Source organism: Camellia sinensis, chromosome 4, assembly GCF_055761805.1.
Source record: "Camellia sinensis isolate YWXY chromosome 4, ASM5576180v1, whole genome shotgun sequence".
Lineage (NCBI taxonomy): Eukaryota > Viridiplantae > Streptophyta > Magnoliopsida > Ericales > Theaceae > Camellia > Camellia sinensis.
This window is the reverse complement of record NC_138964.1, coordinates 139,244,568-139,261,075: the sequence shown is the minus strand read 5'-3', so window position 1 is coordinate 139,261,075 and position 16,508 is coordinate 139,244,568. Positions and strand designations below refer to the sequence as shown.

The window sequence follows — 16,508 nt, the reverse complement described above, 5'->3', positions numbered from 1 at the left end:
ATTTAAGAAAATAAATTTTCATTTTTTTCCCCTTTCTTTCGCTTCACTTTCTACCATTTTCATTTTCTATCCTACGTTTCTTTCTAAATAAACAGTGCTTAGGAGAAAATTTAATGTTGCCTTATTTGCATTCCACTACTTGATCCTTGCCCAAAAAGAAAACTATCTTCTTAAATAACAAGATTATATTTGCAATAAGCATGAATTATAAATGACAAATATGAAGAAGAGAAAATTGATGAATTGTTGTAAATATCATGACTAGAATCTTAAACCCTAAATCCTAAATTTTAAATCATAAAACCCCAACCCTAAATTTTAAACCATAAAATCCTAAATCCTAAACCTTAAACCCTAAATTTTAAACCATAAAATCCTAAATCCTAAACCCTAAATTTTAAACCATAAAATCCTAAACTCTAAATTTTAACCATAAAACCCTAAATCCTAAATTTTAAATCATAAAACCCAAAAGCCTAAATTTTAACTCATAAAACTCTAAACCCTAAATCTTAAATTTTAAACCATAAAACCCTAAACTTTAAACACTAAAGCCTAAATCCTAAACTCTAAAATCTGCCCCCCCCCCCAAAAAAAAAAAAAAAAAAAATCAAGCACCAACGCAGCACCAAAAAAAAAGAAAAAAAAAGAAGAAGCAAGATTCGAGGCCTCAAGCTTTAAATTACAATATGCACGCCATATTATCATACACTTTTTACATATGTAAGAAGCATATTAAAATATGTTAAAAAATCGTATAAAAATGGAAAATGCTAATCACAACCATCTCTATGAAAAATTTGGATTAAAATTTGTTTGTAATCAACTTGAAAAGTGGACATGACAAATTTGAACACATTTTGAAACTTGTTTAAACTGAACAATCTACAATTCAGTTCATTTATAGTTCCTTAAGCTGCATATTAGAAATTTATCAAAAATATAAAGGTAGTCTAAATTATTTAGAATGAATCTGAATCACATATTACATTTTTTAAGTATTTATCCATAGAGCATTGCTTAATAACAATTAGCATAAAATGACTAACATAATATGGACTGTTTGCTCTGGAGCTGGGGAACAAACCACCAAAAGCTAGGGCTTTCAATATTTACTTTGGTCATACTGATGACTTGGGCCAAATTGTAATTACCAAATATGGCAAAACATATGTATACCCCGTTCAAGCCCGCTACGGCAATCAACTGCTTGGATGCAAGCCAGGGGAGGGGAGGGGAGGGGAGGGGAAGTGGGGGTGGAAAGAAGTGGCAAGTGGTGGCAGAGAGCTTGTGGGGAAAGGAGTGTTGGGGTTAGAAAAGGAAAACATCTCCCTCCTAAGCTTGCATCTCGTGTGTTTTTAAGAACAGAGCATCTCCCTAATTTCTGGGAAGAGCTAGGTCAAAAGCATGATTCTGCACTCGATAAGCCATCTGGAAATGAAGGGTGGCAGCATAAGCAGTAGTAACCTGAGTAGCTCCACCTAATTGGTCATGGAGATTCAAGGCTGAGGGAAGATAAAGATCAGCAAACAATGACGTGTCTAAGTTGGGGAAAAGGGTGACAAAGATAGTGGAGTGGGTTTGGATACCATTTAAACCCCTTGCTCCAAACATTTTGCCAATATACATCCATCAAGAACAAACTTTGCTCCAACCATAAAATAATGGCAACAAAATAAGCAACCGAATTCTGCCCTGGCTACAAGCTACCAAAATTCAGACCTTTGTATTTAAATGAAATGAAGAGTTTGTTATACGATAATTCATATTTTTCTCACCTATCCCAAATTTGACATATCTCTATTTGAATGCAACGCACCTTAATCATTGATTTCTTGCTCTTGGTTTATAACCCCTTGTCAGTTGCTGAGATCTGATCAAACCATGTTGGGCCTTTGTGGTAGCAGAAGATTATAGAATTTGTCATGTAGAAAGAAATGCTTTCCCTTGCTATCAACAGCCTTCTTCCACCCACACCATCCACCATTCACAATTTTCTTCAGATCATCACTGCCTGTATAGTGAGGATCAAGTATCAGAAATGCACAATCTCCACTTGTTTCATTGTAATCAATCCCCAGAAGAGTATATGCAAGAACTCCACCACCTGCATGCATAAACTAAGTGATAAGTGGCCAACAAATTTGCTTTGTTTTCTTTTCCAGTGTGATTTATGAAGCAAGCACCTCTCCCCAAGTCACGTACTAGTGTCGGACACGTAATGGAAACTGTCACATCTTTTTTTTAATCGGACACGCAGTGTCCCTTTTTTCACTGGAGTAGCATACCCAAAGTCAAATTTGATGAGAATATATATTCGACATAAAATAAATATATAATATTCAAATATATGATATATAAGTAAGTATATAAAGTTAGATGTTTTGCATGTGCCTCCTGTGTGTCATGTCCTACATTTTATTAAAATCTGCACGTTCACGTGTCCATGTCATGCACGTCTGTTTCTTCCATGAGAACCCAACAAAACCAAACTGGAGTAATCATTTCCACACCCATCAAATAAATAAATAAACAAGGACGAAAAGGAGAAGAAAAGACAATAAAAAGAAAGTTTTATTCATGACTGAAGATATGCATCTTGATCTTGAGAAGCCTACAAACATTGTAAATATATGGCCAAAAAGGGAAAAATGAAATTTACTGACCAATCATAATCGGTGTTCCCTGGTTCTCAAAATGCAATGCCAGCTCTCGACATTTTTCAGGAAGCTCAGCTCCCGATCTAACATTTATGACCTTACAACTGACCTGTTTAACCCAGCAACTCAACAAGTCAACCCTGATTGTGTGTCTATATTTAGATATACATTATAATAACAGATACTTCAATACATTTTTTGTTTGGGTAAGTTACAGTTTTATTCCAAAACAAAACAACTAAAACAACTATAGGAAAAAAAACAAATCCAACACTCAAGATCACAGGAGCACAGCCCTTCAAAATATGCGATCAGAAATCCCCCAAGAAGCTAAAAGATGCCTATCAGCCCTTCAATACATTTAATTGCCTTTCAAAAGTCGAGATCCACCCAGCATGCAATGAATCATATGATCCAAACATGAGCAATGGCAGTCAAAATTCAGAATCATACTTTTATGGAGAAGTAGCATACTTACACCGAGAAGTTTATCTAAAACAAAGCTTAATTCAATAGCTCCAATCCATTCACGTGACCCTATAAATGAAGGTTCCTTATCTCCAATCTCCACAAGTGACTGCTGTATTTCCCTAAAGAAATGAAATTTGCTTGTCAAATCATATTGAATATTGTTTCTCCATAATGAGATTATTCCATGGATATATTTAAGTAGTGAGTGAACTACCATAGCACAACATAAGCAGATACTATTTGGAAATCACACCTAAAACTATTATCCTCATCAATAAGACTGGGGGAAAAGTGTAATCAAATTCATTATAACATTGTAAGTGGCAATCTTTCTTACCTGTGTGAAGGAATATCAATGGATGTGTAATGTTGAAGCCTGAACCATGAAATGATAGTTTGTAGAGAGCGGTAGGCACAACCCCAGCCCTAGCAAGTGAAATATGCATGGATAAATAATTGATTAATAATTTAATTACGGTTCGATATTTTGATTTTCAAAAGAATATCACGCAATCAGTAAAAGTTTATACAAAAAACAAACAAAAAAGAGTTGGATTTTACAAAACATTGCAAAAATCTCCAAAATCTTTTAGAACCTTATTTCCTCATAGTTAGTAACCCTGGATGTTGCATTGAACAAGAAAATAGGTACATCCAATAAGCCTCATTTACTATGGCTACGTTCTAACAACATTCTCCACCCATATATAAGTAAGAATTGAACAATGCATTTGAAATGTATCCGTGAAAAATGCCATTAATTCTTGTTGATTGGTGTGAGTGGTTAGACGTGGGCTAGGTAAGAATGGAGGCAGCCTTAGGGGAATAGAGAAAGGCAATAATGGAAGTCTAGTGGAGATGAACCAAAAATCTCCAAAGCTGCCAGAGGAGTTTCTCAAGAACCAACTTGCTCAAGAACAAAGGAGACCAAACCAACTAGCTATTTCTAGGGGTCCAAACCAAGGAGACCAGCTTACCAAATGGGCCAAAGAGCATGTGTAAGTGGGTCAGTCGTGACTCGTGAGGATATGACTCTTGAAGGTTTGCACTCAATAAATCCCTCAAACCAAGGAGGCCACACACACACACACACAAAAAGCCCACTTAACTACTAGCCCCATGCAACTAAAATCTGAAAGCCCACAAGTCCATGGATTCATTTTATATCTGAAAGCCCATTAGGAATCCAATGGACTAAAAATTGATTACCCACGTGGTTCTATAAGTGCAAACTAGAGCCAATTCTCAAGAGTCTCCACTTGTTTTTAGGTTCCGAGAATTAAATCCTCTAATTTAACTCCATGCACAGGGACTAATCCCTTTGTTACAAGAACCTACTTTAGGGACTAAGGTACAAAGTGGGGAGGGTTAGGCACCCATTTTTATTGACCAAGGTTGACTTCTACTTATCACTTAATTGGTTCATCAAATAAACCCACAACAAGAAACAAACCATAGCCAGATAATAAAGCAAGTAAATTCAAATCCAAACCAAACCAAGCCAAGCCAAGCCTTAAGTCCCATCAAATGGGATCAGCTACATGAATCCTTCTTCTCCACGCGGCCCTATCAGAGGCCATTTCATTAGTCAAATTAAGTAGATTCATATCTCTATTTATAACGCTAGTCAACGTTAATCTAGGCCTACCCCGTCCGCTAACACTTCCATCTATCGTTACAGCATCGCATCTCTTCACTACTGCCTCTGTTGGTCTCCGTTGAATATGACCAAACCATCTCAAACGATTCTCTCTCAACTTATCTTCTATCGGTGCTACTCCTACCCATTCCCGAATACACTCATTCCTAATCCTGTCCTGTCTAGTCTTACCACACATCCACCTTAGCATTCTCATCTCAGCCACACTCATCTTATCTACAACATAGCTGGTCTAATAGCCGTTCTATAGAACTTACCTTTTAGTCTAGTGGGTATTCGTTTATCGCACAATACCCCAGACGCACTTCTCCACTTACACCATCCCGCCTTAATCCTATGGGCCACATCTGCATCAATCTCTCCTGCTGTTGTGATAATCGATCCTAAATAATGAAAATGTTCACTCTTAGGCAGTTCTTGGTTCTCAATCTTCACTTCTCCTCTGCTTTCATTGTTACTGTTACTAAATTTACACTCCATGTACTCTGTCTTAGTTCTGCTTATCCGAAATCCTTTAGATTCAAGAGCTTTTCTCCAAATCTCCAACTTTGTGTTAACTCCTTCTCTAGTCTCATCCACTAACACAATATCGTCTGCAAAAAGCATACACCATGGCACGTCATCTTGAATATTTATCGTCAACTCGTCCATAACTAAAGCAAAAAGATAAGGACTTAAGGTAGATCCTTGGTGTAACCCTACAGTGATAGGAAATTCATTTGTTTCTCCAGCTGGCGATCTGATAGTGGTCACCACCCCTTCATACATGTCCCTAATCACGTCAATGTAGCCTTTTGTCACCGCTTTCTTCTCTAACGCCCACCATATTATATCTCGGGACACTCTGTCATATGCTTTCTCAAGGTCGATAAACACCATATGAATGTCTCTTTTCTTTTCTTTATACTTTTCTATAACTCTCCTCAAAAGATAGATCGCTTCCATTGTCGACCTACCAGGCATAAACCCAAATTGAGTCTCTGACACCTCTGTTATGTCTCGCAATCGGCGTTCCATCACCCTCTCCCACACTTTCATTATATGACACATTAGCTTAATTCCTCTATAGTTGTTACATTTCTAAACATTATCTTTATTCTTATAGATTGGCACTAAAATACTCTTCCTCCACTTATCTGGCATGTTCCTAGTCAACAAAATTTTGCTAAACAACCTAGTCAACCAAGCAACTCCCTTTTTATCCAAACACTTCCAAGCTTCAATAGGGATATCATCAAGTCCTAAAGCCTTATTTGATTTCATCTTCTTAAGTGCAATCTCTACTTCAAAGTTCCTAATCCTGCGATAGAATCTATAGTCTTGGTTTATCGTATTACTGATTATTTCTTCCCCTATTGTCGTACTTCCATGTTCCTCATTTAACAATTTCTCAAAATAATTCTTCCATCTTTCCTTAATCTCATCATCTTTCACCAATACCTTAGAATCCTCACTCTTGATGCACTTTACTTGATTAAAATCTCTTGTTTTCCTCTCCCGTATCTTAGCAAGTTTGTATATCATCTTTTCTCCCTCCTTACTATCTAATCTAGTGTATAGGTCATCATAAACTTTTAACTTAGTCTCTCTCACTACTTTCTTGACCTCCTTATTAGCCAATCTATAGCTCTTAAGGTTTTTCTCAGTTCTATCCTTCTGTCACTTTTTAAAGCACTCTTTTTTTGCCTTAACAACCGCTTGGACCTCTTCCCTCCACCACCAAGTTTCCCTAGAGCTGGGTCCCGTTCCTTTCGACTCTCCAAGCACTTCCCTTGAGATTCTCCTCATACAATTGGCCATCGAATTCCACATAGTGTTAGCATCACCTTCTAAGTCCCAAGTACCTTCCTTATCCATTCGATTCTTAAATATTTCTAGTTTTTCCCCTTTTAAGTCCCACCATCTTGTTCTACGACGCCCACCATCCTTCCTAACTTGGTATTGCCCTCTAAAACATAAATCTAGTACCAAAATCCTATGTTGAGAGACCAGACTCTCACCAGGAATCACCTTACAATCATTGCATTTTAGGCAGTCCACTTTTCTCACTAAGAAATAATCTATTTGGCTCTTAACTAATCCACTTTTAAAGGTTATCAAATGCTCCTCCCTCTTCTTATACATAGTATTGGCCACCACCAGGTCAGAAGCCAACGCAAAATCTAAGATTCTCTCTTCAACCTCATTTCTGTCACCAAAACCGTATCCACCATGCACCCTTTCATAACCTACTTTATCTATGCCCACATGGCCATTAAAATCTCCACCTATAACCAGGTTCTCTCCTACAGGTATCTCCTGTAAGATCTCATCCATTTGCTCCCAAAAATCCCTCTTAGTCTGATCATCTAACCCTACTTGAGGGGAGTAAGCGCTAATAATATTCACTATATTCCCTCCAATAACTAGTTTAATTAGCATAATCCTATCTCCTTTCCTAGTGACCGCCACCACACTTTCCACAAGACCCTTGGCAATTATGATTCCTACCCCATTTCTGCGTCTATCCTTACCACTATAATAAAGTTTAAAACCAGTATCCTCAATTTTCCTAGCTTTCTCTCCCATCCACTTAGTTTCTTGTATGCAAGCTATACTAACTCTCCTCCTAATCATAACATCTACCAATTCCATCGTCCTACCAGTTAAGGTTCCTATGTTCCAAGTGGCTATCCTAAACCTATAGTCTTGGACTAACTTCTTTACCCGCGCTCGTCCAGAAAAACGCGGAAACCTTTGCCCATTTTTCACCGCACCCAGGCGTCGATGCGGCGCCCCTTGCTCACTTTTCGAAACACCCGGAGGCAGGCGCAACGCGTCACTTGAGGGGAACGACCTAGCATTTAAACGATTCAAAGTAGGATTCATTTTCATAAGGGATCTGAGCGGCTTTTTTACGTGTTGGCTATCGGCTACCTAAAATGGATTAGGTAACTTCCCAAAATTGTGTTTTCCACAAACATACACTTTACAAAAACAAGGCCTCCTTAACAGAGACTTCGTAATACTGAACTTTAGACAACAAGAATTCCCCAAAAGTTAACTTTCTAAAAGCCAAGTTTCCAAAAGCAAAAAATCACTTTTTTAAAAAAGAGAAATTTCCAAAATATAACTTTTTCAATAAAAAAATCCAGTGAAGTTTTAGGAGAGTTCCTAATCTCACAAACATGCCAAAGATACAATTTCCGTGACCAAAGCATATTCAATAGTAAACGGTTTCCACTCATCATGCCTCAAGATTTGCAGGGGCGAGAATGGAGAATGTACATTGGCCTAGCTTAGCATCTCTAAGAAGGCCACATACATCTAGATTTATGCATGCAAATTATAAAAACTAATACAAAACATGTTTAAAACATGTTTTCTAATGAAAAAGAACTCATGAAAGTGAATATCTTAAACGTAGACCAACCTGTACAAATTACATGCTCAAAATCCTAGAAAATGTTCACAAAGCAAACCAAATAAAGCAATGCACACTATTAAACAACAAAATAAAGGGTTAAAATATGAAAACCTGCCTCAAAGAAGCAAGCGAATCATTTTATTAGATTGGCGCACTCCCACATAACTTGTGTTTGGATGTGATTGATGTGAATCCACAAACTTGCTTCTAATGATTCTCTGCTTGATCACGAACTTGAAGCAAGGTTGAGGGGGAAGTAATGGAAAGAGTTGGAGTAGCCTAGACCTATAGGATGGCCCACAAAAGGTTTTGGAAAAGTAAAAAGAAGGGTTTAGAAATGGGGGTTTAAGTTGTGGTAGCTAGGGTTGTTGAACAAGCACTAGGGTTCCCTCTACTTCTCTCTCTTAATCTTGTGTTGCTTTTATCGCCTTAAGTGGCTTGGATTAGTCGGTCCATTGGGCTGGATACTGAGTTATCCAAAAAAAAAGTAGCTTGGATACCAGTTCAGGAACCTTAGGGCAGCTCTCTAGGATACCAAGTCAGTAAAGCTTTCAATGAACTAGTGAGTAGTGAAACTTAACTGCAAATTATCATATGCAATCAGAGACAGAATTAACTAAATGATTCAAAATCATAAGGCAGTGAAAAAACTTTTCAAGGAAAGGCAGTAAGAGATGAACATGTATTTCCAAGGTGTCACAAAGCAAATACTTAAAGGAGAAATTATATTACTGAGTCATTGAATCCATCTTGAAGGTAATGATGGTATTCATAAGAACCTTGAACCATAGAGACAATGCCACCAGAAACTGCACAATACATCAAGGGTTTCAGTGAAAGTGTAAAACTTAGAGGATGCCCAAGAAAAATGTAAAAGTATCACTATTCACTAACCCCCACTGCTTGGAATCCCAAGATGAACATCCTTCAGCAAAGAGGAACCTGAAATTGCCAAAATGGGTCAACAACATCAGAGCATAAGCTAATGGATGCGCACACAACCACTGATTATAGAAAATGTAGCTTATTTGAAACCAAATGATTACCCTTCCATATTGAGTTGCTTCTTGCACTATCCTTCAGTGTAAATAAATTTATGGCATTGGCAATTCTTAGGAGAGGACGATCAAAAGGTAATCCCAGCCTCAAATGTAGGGATCTTCTAACGTTAACTGCAAAAAGCAAATTCTATTAAATGGTGCAAGATCCAGAATCTCAAAGGTAAATATTGATCAATGAAATAAGAGCATCACATCCTACTACGTGATAGAAAATGTCAACATAATGATTAATCATATGAGAAATGTTGTCTCCTATCTTTTTCCATAGAAACATTCTTGTTGGAGCGGAGCACTTATGCCTTAATTATATTGGAAGCCATCTAGATATATTTACACACAACGAATAACAAACTTTACTCAACTATTGCAGTACCCGAGCCGTATTGCGTTAGAAACATTCTCTTTGAAGTTTTTCTCTTAAACTTGTAATTTATTAGACAACCCATTTTTTTATCTTGTTCCACATCATTTAACAACCCTGTCTAAGGAGGTCTCATACTTGTACTACAACTTGCCCATACCTGGGAACTTGTCTTTGTTTTTCCATGCAAAGGACATTGATCTTCATGCCAGTATCATTGTTACAAAGCTCATGGTGAGGAGCTACCATCTACTTTTAATAATTACAAAGCTCATGCTCAGAAATGGATTTCATACAAACATTTGAAATTAGATGTGCCTTTATATTGTTCAGTGAATATAGCTGAACTCCAAATGACTAAAAGAATATTCCAGAAGAGCCCTATGATTCCACATCCTCCCAACAATAACAAATACATCATTTAGTAATATATTGTGCTTCAGTTTGGCTTCGCCTCACCCAAAAATAGTTTTTTTTATGTCAGTAAAAAGTTTGGCTTCACCTCACCTTGCTTCATTTCTGTCTCCCCATAACTGAGTTCATAGATAACACTTATTGGATGCAAAAACCCAGGAGGACTGAAGTGATATGGGCGCAGCTGCAGAACAATAAACGTATAAGAAGTTTTCTGGAGGCAATAAAGAATGCAAAATCAAATAAAGATCAAAAACTCAATTATTCTAATTATACAGAAACCCTATTCATTTAACATGATAAACTTGAAGATAAATAACATAACTACATTTTTTTTTATAATTAAATATAAATTAATAGAAAGGCATCAAAGGGGATGAAACCAAACTAAACTAAACCTTGGGTTCCAATCAAGTGGGGTCAGCTAATCAAAAGGGATGAAGCCCATGTACAAAAACTTAAAAACTAAAACGTACTAAAGAGATCTATTAATTGGTGAAAAAAATTAATTAAATTAAATTAAATTTCAGTACAAGAATACATTATTTTAAAATTCTCATTTTCCGTATTGGAAAAACAATTTGGGATGGAGGGAGTATATTGTTAGTTAAATTGTGTCATTCTTCTAGTAGATGAGAACAGTCTGTCATTCTTTTAATGTGGCATGGAATGTGGAGTGCCAAGGTTTAATCTTCCAATAACTTGGACTAGAGTGCATAAAGTTCAGAACAACATGAACTAGTTGTGCAAGCCTGAAAGTGGGGTGAGACCTAACCAGAACTACAGATTTTATACTCAATTATGCCATTCTTTACGAATATCTGAAGAAAATTCATGTCTTTAGCCCTTAAAGCAGCTTGATGTAGATTAGTCTGCATACAACCACAAGAATGTACTCATGTCTGTGTGTGCGTGTGCGTGTGCGTGTGTGATTCCCATTTGAAATTTTTATTAAGAACTGAAGATTAACTTACCAAGGGTTGCTGTCCTAAGAGGTTGGGTAAAATTGTGTTCTTCATGGTACACAACTGGTCAACTAACCCAGGGATGATCAATTTTGAAACTGCCTGCTTCAGTGGAAGATCCTTCGCTGCGTAACAAAGCACTTCTAACTTATAATCTACAACCAAAAGTTTGGCTTCTTTCAAAGCTGAAAGAACACATGTTAATTATCAATACATATAATGAGATATAATATAAGTCCAGTCAAAAGGTGTGATAAAGAATGACATTTACATCTGCATATAGAGATAAACCAGAAATGATTTGATAATGAATTCATTACCTGGGAAATATTCAGCAATAGGTGCAGCAGATTTGGGAGAATTTTCTGATCTATTTAGTAGGACACTTACTTGGATCTTATCTGCATGCTAACCAGAAAAGTTTTTACAAAAGTTGCTTTTAGGAAAATGATAGATTGATCTAAGCTTTACAGATGGAATCATAATATAAATAATTCAAATTCTCAATTCAGATATGGGAAATAATATCTATACAAAAGTAACATGAAATTTACCTCCTCTATGGAAGTAAATGATTGGATAGCTTTACTTTCTGAACAGAAGTACAAACATGCTAAAGATTTTGCATCAACTTCAGCATTCCTAAGATCTGCATGGAAATCCAATTCCACACCACGAACAATGACAGGATGAGGTACTTCAGTTGAGGATTCATGTGATGTTTCTACCATGTATGTGACGTGTGGATCTTTAAGTCTAGCAGCAATGACATCAGTTGCACACAAATACATGTCTTCAGCTTCTGAAAAACATCAATTGTTCATTAGAGACAACATGTATCACATTAATCAAGAAATCACTTCAGAACAGATCAAAAATAACATAAGTATGCAAAGGATACTCAATCATAATTGCAACTCAATTAAATATCTCATTAACCTTGTACTGTTGACAACCAAAGTTGAGAAACAAAAGAACAAGTTTCACAAAACAAGGAAAAAGAAAAAATTTAATGCTGTTGTTTACTGAAATTGCCAATCTGATGTTTGTGCCTAGAAGGGGGGAGGTGAATAGGCTGAACTCCAATTTTAAAATTACCAAGTGATTGATTAAGTCCAATTTCAATTCAATTAAGATTCAATCAATCAATTCACAACAAATTAAAGATCAATATGCTAGAGACAAACAATTTAATGTGGAAACCCTATAGCAACACACTCCTATAGGGGGAAAAAACACAATCCCAACACCCAACACAAATCCAATGTTCAATCATTAAGTTACAAGACTCAATATGAAGGAATAATAACTCTTACCCAACTTTATCTAAATCTTTGAGTCTACCCACAAGTCTTCCCAAGCTTGATTTCTAGTCCATAGTGACTTTGACCGCAATTGGCCTTTTCCGATCCAATAGCAATCACAAAGATCTTTTGCTCCGTTCTCCATTCTTCAACAGCTTTGTTACTCAACACCCATGGAATAAGTTAATACGAAAGTGAGAGTGAGGGACGTTGCCAAGTTGGAAGGTAGTAGTGCTCTTGAGGGAGGATACGTGTCATCTACTCTAAAGAAGGAAAATGATATGCCTAATGTGGTGATGGGAAACTTGGAGAACACACATCCTTCTCAAAATGAAAACCAAAAAAGAAACTCAAGAAAAAGATACGCAACCTCAAGCTTGCTAGAATAATGTGATGTACAATAATTTAATTTTTGGTTTTGTGTCTTTGGTTATGTTGTGAGAGGATGTCTTGATTTAGTTGGCCTAACCTTGTGCTTGTGAGTGGCTATTCTCTAAGCTAGGTTCATTTTGTGTTGCCTTTTTGTAAGCTTGTGAGCCTTTTTGGCAATGCTAGTGTGTCCCATTTGGACTTGTGTATTGAACCTTGTTTTATATCTCTTTTTTTAATTACCCAAAAAAATACACCCTAGAGAGAATTCAAAACTTGCCCAAAGTACCCATAGTACCATCCACATTACCCTCACTAATGTAATATAATGACTATTTATGAATTATAATGTAGGGCCAAAAAGGAATTAAAAGGTGAAAAATATGCGTCTAAGAGACTCAAATGTGAGTCGAGAGCGCCTTGAAGTAGTTTCAAAGCTCGAGCCATTGGTGAGCTCAGGTCAAGCAAGGCTTGCAGCAATTCTAGCACTCGAGCAATTGTCAAGTACTAGTTAAGCGGGCCTGGCAGGATTTCCAGAGCTTGAGCCACTGCCGAGTGCTAGTTGAGTGTGCTCCAAAAAATTTGAAGAGACCAAAAAAAAAGAAGAAGACGACGAAGAAAAAGAAAAAACTCAAATTTTCAAAATCCTACAATATGAGATGGTGCCTAAAAACAAGTGTGGTGCAAAGTGAATTGTGCAAAAGTGCAAGGGTTCAAATGGGTCCAACATGCCATGAGCAATACCACACTCTCAATCTAAAAGAACATGCCCCAAACCTAAAAGGTACAGATTTCGGGAGTTTTATACTACGAAAATTGTCAACCTAACAAAATCTATCCTAACATTTAGGTCAAATTCCTAAGAAAGGTTGTTTCAATTTTGCCTCACATTTAACAACAATAGCTATTTTAAACAGTTCATAACTATCTGGCTCATGTCTGTGACTTTCTGCTCATCATCTCCAATACAAAGAAAAGAATAATTCTCTATTAGAGGGTACTTAACATTGCCATCTATGATTCTCCTGGTCCACTAGTAACTATATAAAACAAAATTTTGTAATTTCCATGCAAAAACCTGAGCATGCTTCTTTTATGTCCTCATAAGTATCATAACTTTCTATTGCGCATCGAATTCTACTTGTGTTTTTGTGTCATAAAAGTAAGAGCATCACTTATTTAGTTCTGAAACTGATGGAAGTTTGAGTAGAAACAAAAGATTCAATTTTAAAAGAAAGTATTCCACCAAACGCATTCAACATAAACAAATGGTACTCCGCATGACACTCAATTTGCAATTGCACACACATCTGAAAGCAATGATCAACTACACAACTCCCTATCATGCTCTATGCTCTCTAGTATGATGTATTTGACATAATGAAGATTATTTATCCCCAAAAAAAAATGACATAATGAAGATGTATGATAGCTTAATAAAGTGATTCAAATCGCACCATTGACCTGGATTGACATTGTTATTGAACTTCATGACCTTCCCCACTAGTCTATCATGGTCCCTATGGACCTAGTGCCCAACTATTTGGATCAAAAGCTCTCTAAAATTTATCTTCTAATTCCTCACCTATATCACTTTCTAAATTTTTTTATGTTTGTCTGAGCATGAATATTTCCCACCCAGGCATTAGGCCCGTTTGGCAGCCAACTTTTTGGCTAAAAGACACAAAAGGCCAAAAATGCCAAAATGTCACATCATATCGATCAATCAATAAAATTTTCCCCATCAACTATCTATTCAACTAAAAAAATAATTCCAAACACGTCAAAAGCCGAAAATCCACTAAATAGGCCAAGTTACCAAACGAGTACTTAGTTTTTAAATAGTAATATTATCTACATATACAAACAAATAAATACATCCTTACATATATTGAGACACATTTAACCAGCAATATGAACACAGCTAATAGTAGTACAACTTAAGTGGCATGAATCAGGATAACAAGCAAAACCTTTATAACCTTTACATAAAACAAATTAAAATTTTAGAGTGTTCTACGAAATACAAAGGCACTGCAAATAATTGAAGCCAAAAAAAAAAAGAAGGGAAAACTTACCTTTCGGACTGTCTACAGGACAATAAACTGGCAACTTAACTGGAAGCTCGCATCGAAGTATGCAACCTCTCTCCCAAATATACTTCTCAGGCTGATCTTCATAAAGAACATCACTAACAGACTCAAACCTTGTCGAATTTCCCAACCTCGATACAAAAAACCGAACATTGCCAGTATTCAAATCCGCAACAGCTCCAACCAAATCAAGATTAATTGAGTTTCTTCCCTCAACATTACCAGAAATAAAATTCCTCAGTTTGCACGAGGCGTCGATGGCCTCAGTCGCAATTTGATCAAAATCAGGATTGTTTCCAACAATCAACGCTCCGATTACTTCAAAACCCTTCAATAACAGTGTCCTTAGGTCATCTGCACATAAATTATTTAAGTAAAGATATATGCATACATAAATACACACACACACTATCATATAGAGAGAGTACCCGACTCCTTGGCATAATCTGGGGCGAGTGGATTGGAGGGTAGGGTATGGATGCATCTGAAGGTGGAGGCAATTGTAAACGGAGGGAAGAAAGGAGATCCAATAAGCCATTGAAGGCCTGGTTCGTTCTTGATGATCACCAACTTACGACACAGAACTTGTACACTTGTTTTCGCATTCTCACCATCCATGGATCGGACTCTTCTTTGACAAATTGAAACAATCTCTGTCCTCTTGCCTTCTTGCTTCTCTCTCCAATTTATGCTGTGCCGTCCTTTTTTCAGGAGAAGGAGGGTGCAAGAATAATCAATCCTATATATTTCTTGTTAATTGTTATATCCAATATTGTCGGTGTTCAATAGTTGAGTCAACCGGCATCGAAACCGAACATATTAACTTTTTCAAAAAATATATATGTATATATATAAATAATCTATTTTTTCTTAATAATGTTATTCCTCGTTTAAGAACAATTCATAAGAGATTCATAGCTCTTGTTTTAAAAAAATAAAAATATATATTACAAATAGGGGTATGTGCCGTGTAGTTTGGATAATTTAAAAGTAAAATTATAAATTGAATAGCGAGTTAGCGGATTGACAAATTATAATTTGAACAGTTTTTGACGAATTAATAGATTGATGAATATTTTAATTAATTATCATATATTTGCATAATATATAATACTAATTTGTATAATATTTTTATATGTATAACACAAAGTAATTTTACATAATATATTTTATATATATAACTATTAATTTGTAATAAATTTTATATCTTAAATTTCTCTCACACTTATTTTTATATTGATATTTTATTGAAAGTTAAAAAATATATATGTATTAATTATAGCAGAGCGGAGCGATTCGTTGACGAATTATAAATTTTAAAATTTAAACGGCGATTAATGGTAAGAACGGTAAAGATTGATGCAAATTGGTATAATTTTAACGAATTAGACGGTATTTTGCACCATCTTAATTACAAATGCACAAAATCAGTTCTAGAATAAGTTTTAAAAGCACACCATGATGCTTGAATAGTATTATCATGAACAAAGGACATTTAGATTCACTTTGGATTCTATCATTCATGTTTGCATATTACTCTGAATTGATTGTATAAACAAAAAATCTATCATTCATGTTTAAGGAAAACAAGGGATTCATCTATATTCCAAAATCTATCAACCATTTATGCTGTGTTTGGTTGGGGGATTTTGGACGGGATTTGGAAAGAGAAAGGGAAAAGGTGTGTGAAACTATGTGAAATATAGGCATGATTTATTCACATTTCACCTACCTTTTCCATTTC

At 36.0% G+C, this 16,508-nt stretch overlaps 1 protein-coding gene across 1 annotated transcript; it reads right to left on the bottom strand.

The window, feature by feature from the left end:
- Window positions 1-1,644: 1,644 nt before the first annotated feature.
- LOC114284286 (Peptidase C78, ubiquitin fold modifier-specific peptidase 1/ 2) lies at window positions 1,645-15,721 on the bottom strand. Its single transcript, XM_028227196.2, has 13 exons — window positions 15,193-15,721; window positions 14,750-15,118; window positions 11,553-11,800; window positions 11,319-11,406; window positions 11,008-11,183; window positions 10,127-10,217; window positions 9,244-9,369; window positions 9,092-9,139; window positions 8,930-9,006; window positions 3,469-3,557; window positions 3,139-3,250; window positions 2,667-2,769; window positions 1,645-2,107 (listed from the first exon to the last, which is right to left on the bottom strand). Exons 1-13 carry the CDS (start codon window positions 15,380-15,382, stop codon window positions 1,878-1,880), a joined length of 1,947 nt encoding a protein of 648 aa, XP_028082997.2. The 5' UTR covers window positions 15,383-15,721; the 3' UTR covers window positions 1,645-1,877.
- Window positions 15,722-16,508: the final 787 nt, after the last annotated feature.